Source organism: Geospiza fortis, unplaced genomic scaffold, assembly GCF_000277835.1.
Source record: "Geospiza fortis unplaced genomic scaffold, GeoFor_1.0 scaffold763, whole genome shotgun sequence".
Classification (NCBI taxonomy): domain Eukaryota; kingdom Metazoa; phylum Chordata; class Aves; order Passeriformes; family Thraupidae; genus Geospiza; species Geospiza fortis.
Window position 1 is genome coordinate 518,143 of NW_005054550.1, and position 11,699 is coordinate 529,841.

General features: G+C 48.0%; 1 protein-coding gene across 1 annotated transcript; it reads left to right on the forward strand.

Moving 5' to 3' along the window:
- The first annotated feature begins 303 nt into the window (after positions 1-303).
- Positions 304-11,376, forward strand: LBH (LBH regulator of WNT signaling pathway). The gene is made up of 2 exons (XM_005429486.2): positions 304-493; positions 8,895-11,376. The coding sequence occupies exons 1-2, from the start codon at positions 371-373 to the stop codon at positions 9,096-9,098; spliced, it is 327 nt and encodes a 108-aa protein (XP_005429543.1). The 5' UTR covers positions 304-370; the 3' UTR covers positions 9,099-11,376.
- Positions 11,377-11,699: the final 323 nt, after the last annotated feature.

The window sequence follows — 11,699 nt, forward strand, 5'->3', positions numbered from 1 at the left end:
GCTTGAGAAATAAAAAAAAAAAAAAAAAAGTGAAAGAAAAACCAAGCGCCCCGCGCTTGCTCTTCATTTACTGTGGTTTTTTAGTTCCCCCCTCCCCGCGGGGCAGAGCTGGAGGAAGCGGGGTTAAAAGCGAAGCGCTGCTGCCGGAGCGTCCCCGGGTGTGCTGGAGCTGGGCTCCTGGGGGGAGAGCCGGGGAGGTGCTCCCAGGGCATTGGATGTAGCTATAGCTTACGAGGTACTGAGCTTTTTCCGCTGCCTTCCAAGGGGGGGCAGGAAGGAAGGGACCAGAAATAGACTGCCTACAGCCTCTGCTGCTCGCTTCGCCGCTTGAATCGTGCTCGGTCCTGCCGGAGCCCCTCAGATCACTGGAATGCTGTCTTTTGTCTCTAGCTCTGATTATCTGAGATCCGCTGAAATGACTGAAGTGATGATGAACACCCCAGCCATGGATGAGATCGGACTAAGCCCCCGCAAGGATGGGCTGTCGTATCAGGTAAGTGTCTGGCTGGCAGTTGAGGCACTAATCCCGTGTGGAATTGCCTGGGCTAGACTGTTAAGCTTGGTGTAACGCACGTTTCCATAGCCTGACCATTATAATAGCAGGTCTTGCAGTAGTGAGAACTAGTCAACAGACTGGAATGTTTGCTTGGCAGGAGATGGTTGTCTAAAATATCACTCGCTATCAGTGCGAGTTGGCAGAGGATTCAATTGTTTTGTAGTGACCAAGGCCCTGCTCATTCAGCATTCCCGGGGCTCAGTGGGAGATGGGTTAAAGAAGGATTCATGGCACTCACTGGGCTGAGAGGGCTCATGAGATCTTTGTAACACAGCATACAGCTGATCTGCTGAGAGCAAGAGGATGCTGTTTATATGGTATCCACATTTTTTGGATCTAGTTCTTGATTTTCCTGACTGATGTGCCCATTTGAAAGGGTTAACAGTGCTCTGTAAGAGACAGTGAGGCCAGACGCAGCCTAAATGAGCCGTGAAATGTCACTGGAGATACCGGTACCTGGAGGCACGAGTTGCATTCATTCTGAAACTTCTGAACAATGTAGTTAGCTATTAATCTCTAGATCAATGAAGAAGTGGTCTGAAGCTAGATTTAATCTTAACATCCCTTTCATTTCCTAGCCTGTAGTTAATCAAAGCACAAGTTAGGCATCTTCGCTTCCCAGCTCCATGGTTTTCTTCACTTCCAGGAGGCTTGTTGATGAGCTCTGACACAGATGCTGGATGCTGGCAGACGACTTGCATCTGCTCTGTGTGTCGGGTGACTCTTTACCAGCACATCCAGATGCAGGCTTTGTCCTTTGCAGATGTTACACAATCTGCATGGAGGCATTTGCTCCAAGTGTGCATTCAGATGAGGTGCTGAATGTTTGTCTGAAAAGGGAACTACAAGGCAGCAGCAGTGCACCGGAGCATGAAATCGACTGAACTTTGGTCCACCACTGAGGCCTCCAGCAGAAGGCATGGCTGTGTGGAGGAAAAGGGGATGCATTCCTTCTTTTAGTCAGGATTCTGGCTCTGGATAATGCAAGTTGTTTGGTTCATAGCTGTGCTGCGCTTCAGTACTTGAGCTAGTGGGAAGTGTGCAGCCTCTCTTTCCTCTCTTACAGACAGAGTGCAGAGGCAATGCCAGTTGTTAAATCTGAAGCAATCAAAGTAACCTGCATGGGCTGCCTTTATGGGTCACCTTACAAAGAGGCTTAACCCAGTCAGGACAAATGCCTGAATCTACCCATCCAAATTCCTAGGGAGAGGCAGAATCTAGGTGCCCTGCTTGTTCTAATGATCACTTCAGTCAGGTTCTTCCCCAGGTGCTAATGACCTTGATAAAGCCTGCTTTGGCCAACTGGGGAGCAGGACTGTTTGGTTTTGAGTGGATCACCTGAACCTGTGAGTCATAAAAGCTGACGACTCATATCTGTGCAGGGCTTCTGCATCCTAGATCTGTTCTCTTTAGTGGTCTAGTGGCAGATAATTTTTTTTTTTTCAAATGCCTGCAAGGAACTTCACCTTGATATAATGAAGAGTGATGGCAGCAAGAGTAGAGGAGTTGAAATGGAAGACCCTTATGGCATTAGTAGTGTGTGGGCTGTGTAGGAGGTCTACCTTTAAATCAGGTTAGTGTAAAGAGGATTGGGGAGCAGGATCCAGCCTTCCTTCTCTGGCTGCTAGGCTGAGAATGTCACAGTGTAAGTCAAGGTAAGTTGAAAGCATCCTTAAAGGGTTGAAAAGTCAACTGAGACCAGCAAGGGCAAATCTGATGCAAATAGCACTATGAACTTTTTGTTCTATCTCAGACTTTGGCACTTTGTGCCTCATCTTGCTGATGGAGAGAGTTTGGTACATGGAAAATTGTATGCTTGTCTGAGAGCTGTAGTGCAATAACTTAAAACCAGACAGGGCTAATGGAGCATGACTGCTCCTACACTGAGGCTTGTTGTTCTAAGCTGCAGCATCTTCCTCCACTCATCTGCAGAGTCAGGCACTCACAGTGTAACAGCCCTTGGCTGGCTATGAGAGGCAAAAAATAAAAAGTAGAGCCAGAATCAAGCTTTTAGCTTCAAAATTTTGTCCTCTTCCTTTAGTAGAACTTGAATTAATTTTACTGCAGAGATGACCTCAAACTGGGGTTCAGAATTTCCCCCTTCAAGCTGTGTAGAGCAGGGACTGCCTGGGAGTTGGTCAGTAGGATACTGCCTGAGACTGGGGGCTGCTTCTGCCACCGGAGGCAGGCATGAAACTGTCTGGACCAGAGGAGGTGGTACAGCCCAGCAGCAGTGCTGGAATTCTAGAGCACATCAGTATTTGCTACGGACAGACTTGTCCTACCAAGAGAACTGTTTAAAAGTCTTTTTTTTTCCTTTTACTTGGAAGTAAACTGAGAAAGCAAGCTCATACCCTGATTATAAACTTTAGCAATCTGATTCCTCTGTCTTGTGGAGTTCACTGAACTTCTTGGCTCCTCTCTGTCTCAGTGGTTGTGAAGGGAGCTTGGGTTGTTGACTTTTTTCTTCTGCATCTTCCGCCCACTGGGGTGTCTGTCTGTCCTAGACATCAGCTGAAGGTCTGCACTCTCCTCCCTGGTAAAGCACTGTGCCCTTTGCTGGGCTGGTCATCACTGCTCAGTAGTGTGGAAACTCAGACTGCAGAAGGAATACCAGTATTAACGGAGTTCCTTCCTTAAGGCAAAAATGATTTCTCATCACAGGATTGCCTTTTTTCCAGTTAATATGTAAAATGCTTGTAAGCTAGCGTGCTAGCTTCAAAATCATCTTCTGTAAGACAGATTTTATTACTGTATTTGTGACAGCAAGCTGCTTTCTGATCCCCCTGAAGATGGTTCAGATTCCAAGGGTCTGAGCAGAAGTGAGTGGTGAATTTGGGGCATGAGTCTCAGAACAGGGCAGCATAGACAAAACAGAAGATGTGACTGAAGAGATGATGTCATGCTGGGTCTTGTGCCTGCAGTGAGAAGCTATTTCTGGATCTTTAATAGATGTCCCATAATTCCCATGGGACTTACTAAACAAAAAACTCATTGAAATGCAGCTGATGGCTCAAGTTGCCCCTGCTACAAACAGATGTGGCTGTGGAGGGCTTCACACTCTTCCTGCCTGGCAGTGTCCAGCAAGCCAGGCTGTTTCTGCTGCCAGCCAGAGCCAATGCACTGTTTGCTGTTTCCCAGCCCCAGAAATACCCGTGCTTTGAAGAGCCTCATCAGCACTCTGCCAGCTTGTCCTCTGTGCTGTCTCCCAGCAGCACGAACAATGCCGCTGAAACCGAGGCTGAATTAATCATTTCGTGGAGCTGTTGTCAAAACAGTGCCTTGGCTGCAAACCTACCTTGCTTCTTGGAAGTGGAGCAGTGTCTGAGCACAACTGAAAGTGCCTTAATGCCCCAAGTGTGTGTTCTGAGCAGAGGCAGTGTGCTGAGCTGAGTGTGCTGCTTTGCTGCAGGCTGGCTGGCAGGTAGGTGGCTTGCTGGTCCTTCAGGCTCCCCTGTAGGAGAGTGGCCTGCAGAGGCTGAGCTTGCCTCGTGCCCTCAGCCGAGGTTTGGTTGTCATGGGGAGCTTGAGCTCTTTAAGTCGTGATCGCATCATGCTGGGATCTGTGTAGGTTAATCACAGCCACGGCTCGGTGGCAATCACGTCAGAGTGCCTGAATCTGGGTAAATAGGCTTAAGGCTCTATCCAGTGGCTGTGCCAAAAGCTTGGTGTTGGGGAAGTCATTTCTGGTGAGCGCAACACCTCTTCACCAGCCCTGGGGAAGCACTGGCTTTCCCAGGGAGTTGTGTGTGCTGGATCTCTCCAGTTAAACTGGACCACCAGTACTGGCCCAAGGGCTGTTGGCTCAATGGAAATTGAACTTCCTCTGTAATTGTTTTCTTGTGAGGTGCTTCATGTCTGTGCAGCTTTGATCTGTGCAGGGGAAGTCCTTCAGAGGTGCTGCTTGCTGCTGTGGAAGGCTTTGAGACCAGGCTGCAAAAAGGTGGTGATAGCAGGCACGGCTGCTAGACAAGATTAATGGCCAGAGTCAATGTGTAAACCAGGGTCTGGGACATTAGTGAAGACAGAAGCAGGATATGGGATAAACAGATAAAAAAGCAATCAAGTTGGCAGCTATCTGTGCACGAGTGTTCCACTGAAATCCACACTGAGGACAGAGCAGCAACACCTCAGAGCATGATTTTTCCACCCTACTTTGATGCCTTGTTACTCTGAGGGAAAATGGTTAGATGTAGGAAGTTTCCCTGACATCATGCCCTGAGACAGGGCAGTATTTCTGTGGCTGGGGAGTTGTTGCGCTCATCAACCTGAGTCACCGGGGCCGTGTACATACTTGGAGCTCGTTTTTGAGTCTTGACTACTGTGTGAGTAAATGTATACATTGTGGCTGGAGGAGTCCTCCAGAGAGGACACTGAGAGATGACTGAAGCACTTCCTGAAAGGAGCTTGCCGTGCTTCTCAGTGGCACTAAAGTTTTATTTTCAGAACTTCAATGCTGATTTGGGATTTGGAATATTGATATTGCTGAAGAGGCACAAAATTCAGCCCTTTAGTCCAAGGAGGATGAGTGATGTATCCTGTATCTGAAGTGGGATGTCTCCCAGTGTGGACTTTGCAGTCTTGTATAGAGCTACCACAGTCAAGCAAAGCTTTCCCCCAAACCAGTAACTTAATTTGGAAAGATGTCATTGCTTTAGTCTCCCTGTAATACAATTTAAATAGTTTTCAGCCTCATGGGAGGGGAGACAGGCATTTTAACTATGGGTGTTGGTATGGGGCACACATGTGGAAGTTGTTTTGAATTTACAAGTGTCACTTGGATTATGGTAGTGCTGAGCTAATCTTCTAAATTGCCTGACATCTCTCCTGCTTTTGGTGTTTCTCCATCCCTGTGAATGCTGAGAGAGGGTATGAGCCTCCCCAGGGCAATGAAAACTTTCCGTTCTTGTTGCCAAGACTTCATCCAAGGATAGTAGAGCTGGATCATCTGAAACAGAGGCAAACATGATCATCCTAAAGTCATTTCAAGCTTTTGTTTCAAGTTCTGCTTTTCCCTGCCCTTTCCAGCTGCAAGGCAAGGGTTTGGTTGATTTGTGTGTGATCTGGATAAGTTCATGAGGAGAGCAGTTCCCAGACAGAAATCCAGAGAGGCCTGTAAAAACCAGTCTTGCTGTTAAAAAGAAGCTGTGTTGAGTGGTGTAAGAAGTAACATACATGTCATGTCCTCTGTGTATCTAGAGGTGTTGGATGTGTCTCTCCACAGCCAGGATTTGGGGCTCAGCTACAGGGAGGGAGCTCTGTGTGGAAGCAGTTGCAGCCCCTTGTGCTGTATCATGCGAGTGAAGGGGTGGAAGATGCCTTTGAGTTGCGGTAAATTTGCTTTTAGGCAGCCATCACAACCAATTGCTTGTCACTTGTGCCCCATCAAGTGACCAGGTCTGCCAGGGGAAGGTGTCTGCCTCAGCTGTGTGCAGGGTGGCTCCCTGTCATGCAGAGAGGGAGAAGCTAACCCATGGCTCTTGCCCTCTTTCTAGGGAGGGAGGTGCAGAGTGTTCCTCCCACAGTCCTGGGCAGGATAATGGGAGCAGGAAGGTTTGGAGGCAGGTGCTGCTGTCCTGGCTGCTGTGCCACAGAGTGCAGAGCTCCCAGGTCAGAGCTGAGCTGCTGCAATTCCCAGTGTGGAGCTTGCTGTAAATTGGGGAGATTCCTTTCTCCCCATTGTCTAAAACCTGGAGTGGGACCAGATAAGGCTTATGGACAAATGGATAAGGCCTATGGAACCAACAAATGTAGCATGGTCCTACTGGAGCAGGACAGAGAGAGCCTGGTGCTTGCTTATCTTTTCCTGTGAAGAGGAGGGGGAGGCTGGTTGGGTTAACCTTCTCACTTGGCTTCCCCAGATGTACAGTTAAGTCTCAAACCCTTTTTCCTTGGGCCCCTGTGCTTGGCCTGCTGTCACCCTGCCCGTCGCACTGGAGGAAATCTGCCTTTCTGTGTTTTTTCCATTGACTGTCCATGCCCCTTCAAAGTGCAGTTGCAACATCTCCCTTCATGCTGCCTCAACGATTAAAAAGCATGACTTAGTGGAAAAAATCCTGACCTTCTTGGGTTTGGCCTGTCCTGCAGCTGTTTGAGATAAGATTGTGCTAGGGTTTTTTTTATTATTAAAAAAGCTGCACACCACATTTTGCGGATATTTGTTTGTAAGGAAATGACTACTACTTAGTTTCTGGAAAAAAAATCTGGCAGGCTATTTTCAAAGAAATTGCTCCAATTTGACCTAATGTGCTTAAAATAATAGCAGCCAAAGGTTAGTTTAATTATTATACTGCTATTTTTCTTCCATAGGAGGCTATTTTCATGACATTATCAGCTTATGTAACCTCTTGAACCACACTTTTTTTTCCATTGCAACCTTCTAAACCATGTAATGTCAAGAGTATTTTTTCCCTATCCTGGGTTTAGATAACTTGGTGCTTAAGAGCCACTGACTGTACTTTCAGTAATGCACTGTGTGCCTGAAACTGATTTTGTTTGGCCAAGCAGAAGCCACAAAGCTCCAAGAAACAGTTGCTGTCTCACTGGCGCTGAGAGTGACTAATAGCAAGTAGCTCACGCTGCCGTGCCCAGGTTGATGTGGCTGTGTTCAAGGGACCTCAGCTGCTCTTGAGCACCTGAAAAACATGGATGGTGGGAGCTGGAGTCTTGCACCACTGTCCCCAGGACCAGATGGTCTCGTGCAAACAGCCCCTGGTTTGTGCATTTCTTTCTGTTCCCTTGCCTGAATTTGTGTAAGGTAGCAGCCCGATGGCTTTCCCAGTCTGATTGCCACTAAGCTTTGGGTGTGAAGGAAAAATGAGGCTGAACAGTGGAAGACTGAGTATGGCCAAGGAGGTGTTGCTGTAGCTAATAGTTGCTAGGCTGAAGAAGGAGTAGATAGGATGTTGTTTCACTTCTTGTGGCCAGGGCTTCCCAAGGTGGTGAGTACCCAGATGATTGGCACAAGGAGAATGAGGCTTCATGGTTAATTCTCGGGGCTCCTGGATAGGGAGCCTGCTTTTGTAGCTGGAACCACAGAGATCAAAGCAGATGAGATCTTGCACTCAGACTGAGGCCAAGGCTGGCAGTGCTGCTCCCTGCAAGGATGCTCTTGTAACTCACTTCAATGCAGATGATATTCAAAGAAAAGTACAGCCACATGACTTCTCACCTGGCCTACAACCTCAAGGGGAAAATGCACTTTGACATTTTCTTCTTTGAGGTATTTAAATGCAACTCTGATGTGAAATGGACACTCTGATAAAATGGCTTGAAATAGCAGGTGGTGGTTGTTTGGTCTTCTGGCTTCTAACCAGGAGGTCTGATGTAGCAAGTGGATTTTATCACCCAGCAGTGATAACATTTTTATCACCCATCCAGTTCCCTTCTGGATGAGCTGGGGTTTGAAGGTGTTCCCCCAGCAGGTTATGCACAAGTAACACAACCTTTTCTTTTCATATTGCAATGTAGGCATGCAAAGCTGCTGCTAACACTGCACCAGCAGGGTTTTTCCCTTTACTCACACTTTGCTTCAGTTCCTAGTAGGATTAAAGTGTGCATCCACATGGCAAGCAGTGGGTGGGAGGGAATGGGAAAGGTAACCTTGAGGGGCTGGAGATCCAGGAGTCCTTGTATTCACTGCATGGGAAATACAGTGCATAACTACTGGCTGTGCCACAGGTGCCCCTTTCCTGAAGAAATACAGTCTAGTCCCCAGCCCTTCCATAAAATGAGTGTCCTGCTGAGTTTCACTGCTGATGTGTGGTAGCTGTAGTGTGCAGAATACTGCCAGAATTATCTCTAAAATGCAGCTGAGCTATTTCAGGCTGGCACCGTGGCCCTGGAGTGATACCAGACACAGGCCCTTGCTGCAGGGGTCTGGGCTGTGCTAGCCCTGGGTTGCCATGAGCCTCCTGCCTCCCAGCAGCAGAGCCTGGAGAACAAGCCTGTTCTGATGTGCAGCCTGACCAGCAGCAGGAAATGAGATCTCAGATTCTCTGATGGAGAGAGCTCTGTGTGCAAACTGAAGAGCATTAATGCAAAAGCAGGGGTGGGGTGGGGGGGAGGCATTTGGATAAATATCCAAAAGGGCAGGTGCCTGTTTGCTGAGCGCTATCCAAGCAAGCGCGTGCTTCGGGAGCCTCCTGGGCAGGGCTCATTTCCATTACTTGGAGACTGGAAAAGGTTATTGACAACTTCAAGAGTGTTCCCATTGCCCAGTGGTTGACTCTGTGTCCAGACTAGCCTGCCCTGGAGACTGAGCGTCTCGAGCTGGGTTTTTGGCTGAGCCTGTGCGAGTGCAGCCCCTCTGACAGCCTCTGTTCCTTGGCTCTTTCAGATCTTCCCCGACCCCTCGGACTTTGATCGCTACTGTAAGCTGAAGGACCGCCTGCCCTCCATCGTGGTGGAGCCCACGGAGGGCGACGTGGAGAGCGGTGAGCTCAGATGGCCGCCCGAAGAGTTCCTCGTGCAGGAGCAGGACGAGGAGGAGGAGGAGGAAGAAAACTGTGAAGACGCAAAGAAGGACAACAAGGAGCAATAAATGGCATCTGAGGAAAGGCAAGGGACTGCACCCTTCTGAAGGAAGAGCCACACTTTCTTTGAAAGTCTTTTTAATAAGACAAGTTCAATTTTGCACCTGCGAGATCTTAGTTTTTTTGTATTCTCTGTATTGAGAACTGAAGCCCTCGGTGTCACCAGACCTCCTGAGGAAGGAAGGAAGTAACGCAGAGAAATGTTTGCTGTTCTCGAGATCATTATCTGTATTTTTCCGAGGCGGAGGCAGCAGTGAAATTCCAAGCACATGGCAGAGAGTGACCACACGAGGACTGCTGAGGGGGGAGCTCGGGAAGGGGGAGGAAAGTTGGAGGTGGCAGCGTTTGTCTGGGAGCTGCCTCTGGCTAAAAGCATGAGAACAGAGCCAAAATATCTCAGATTTGCCTTTCTTACAGCTTCCATTTTGTGTGCTGGGGGGTGGAAGGGTGTCCATAGCGAAGCATGGCTAAATGATCTAGTGACAAGGGGCCTGTAGCTCTCCCTGGTTCGGCACCTCCTAGGGTAAGGTGAGCGTCCATAGGAGTAGTCTGGTTTCTTGCTCTTGCTGTTGAGCCTGTTTTCCAGCCACTTTCCCCCACGTTACTTTGTCCCCCTGTTTGCCTTTAGACTCTTCAATGCTGAGCAGCTGTATTTGCAGGATAGCATTAGGCTGCTGCTTGTCATCTCTCCTGCAACGCCCTAGCTTATCTTGCAGGTGGTGAGCATGAGGTGGTGTGCATCGGATGTAAAAAGGTGCTTCTGTCTGCAGCAAGAGCTCATGTAGGTTTGAACACCTCAGATTTTTCTCTCCTATTTGCTGAGGCTGCTGTGGGTGGTCTCGTCTTGTACAGTGCCCCAAGCCTAAGGGTGGAGATTTATGCCCCCTTGCCTTGGTGTCCTTGAAGTTGTAGGGTTTTGTGTCTCTTAACTTGCTGGTCAATGGGCTTGGGAGGGCTGGGGTGGGGGGGTTCTCCTCCAGCTCTGCACTGCAGGGCCTCCTCAGGGCAGGACAGGCTGGTGGGAGTGTTGGGAGGGCTGCCAGACCTGGGGGTCATCCAAAGACAAAACACCAGATCGAGTGTGGATCACCAGTGGGGTTTGCAGGATGGGGTCTGCTGGGAGAGGATTAGCCTGGGTGTCCTGAGACAAGATGCATTGCTGCTTTTTAGTGAGGGTGAAACGTTCATGGTTGTTTTAATGAAGTGCAGACTGGCTTGTGAAGTCTGGGTTTATCCTCTCTTCACCATATCCTGTCTCAAGGAGAAGGCCAGTCTGCTGCCAGACAAGGTAACCTGCTGCTTTCCTGGAAAGGAGGGATGGTCTTGCAGCTTTGGGGACCAGCTTGGGAACCAGTCAGTCTTGGGACAGGATGAGAGCAGTTACCACCTAAACCAAATCTGGGGTCATGGAAGAGAAAAAGAAATGTCAAGGCCTTAACCAAACTTCCATAATAATCCCAATGCCACCCCCCTTTGCTTATAACTGGTTCCATTTTTAAAATCTATTTGGACATGTGTGTATTTGTATTTTTAATACCTCATGAGTAGTTAAACGCTGGTGGGGTTTGGGAACTGCTTTTAACGTATTGGCAGGATTGTTTTAGTCTTGTCTTGCTTGTGTTTCAACATAATGGCAATAATTTATCAGCTGTGTAGCTATTTTTGGACAGATGGGAGTTTGGAGAGGAGTTAGCACAAAGCAGGAGAAATTCAGTGTTCCTACACTGCAGCTGGCCTCTGGTCCAGCCACGCAGACCCAGTCAGACACTCCCTGCCCACCTTGGATGGGTGATCACTGAACAGCCATGATGTGGTGATACCATTTTCTCTAGCAATGGATTCAGCTGTTGTGTCTGTAACACTTGTTCTAGTCTTGCTGTCTTACTGGAGTGAGCTTGTACACCTGCATACCAGCCAGTTGTCTTATTTCTAAGTGTTACTCTCTATTGGTCTCTACCATCTGTACCACCAAGTCAAAGCTCTATATCAAAGATATTACCATGTGGGCGGCAGTGAGATGGCAATCCTTGGACTTCAGACCTGCTGTCTGCCCTGAAGACTTGCATATTTCTGTCTGCATCCTTTTTTTGGAAGTATTGTGTATATTTCTATTTGTTGTTGAACGTATCTAAAGAACAAAGCACTCCAGTAAAACTCCTGTTGTATGATATACATTCTATATTTCTGTAATTCTTTTTTGAGCCTCAGGGAGAAGCTAGCATTTTTTTCAAACTACATTTTTGTCACTGTGACAGTTGTAAATAAAGTTTGAAAATGCTTTCCAAATGTACTGGCTTTGTTTTTACTGCTAAAGTGGGTTGGGATGGTCAGCCTTCCAGATCATGGCTGTCAGCTGAGCCTGGAGATGCTGGTTCCATACTGGTGGCTGGCCTCAGATCCTGCCCTATGGCCTTGGAAACCTAAGTCAGCTTTGAGGGGCAGCACCTTTGCCTTCCATCTTCCTGTGGGTGCTCATTGCTGTGTGAAAGGCTGCAGCAAACTGCTGCTCTGGTTTATTTATTCCTGAAAGAAAAAAAAAAATCTGTATTTATATCTGTCATCTACATCTACCCCCTTACCTAACCTTGCAGAACATGAAGTAATGGAGA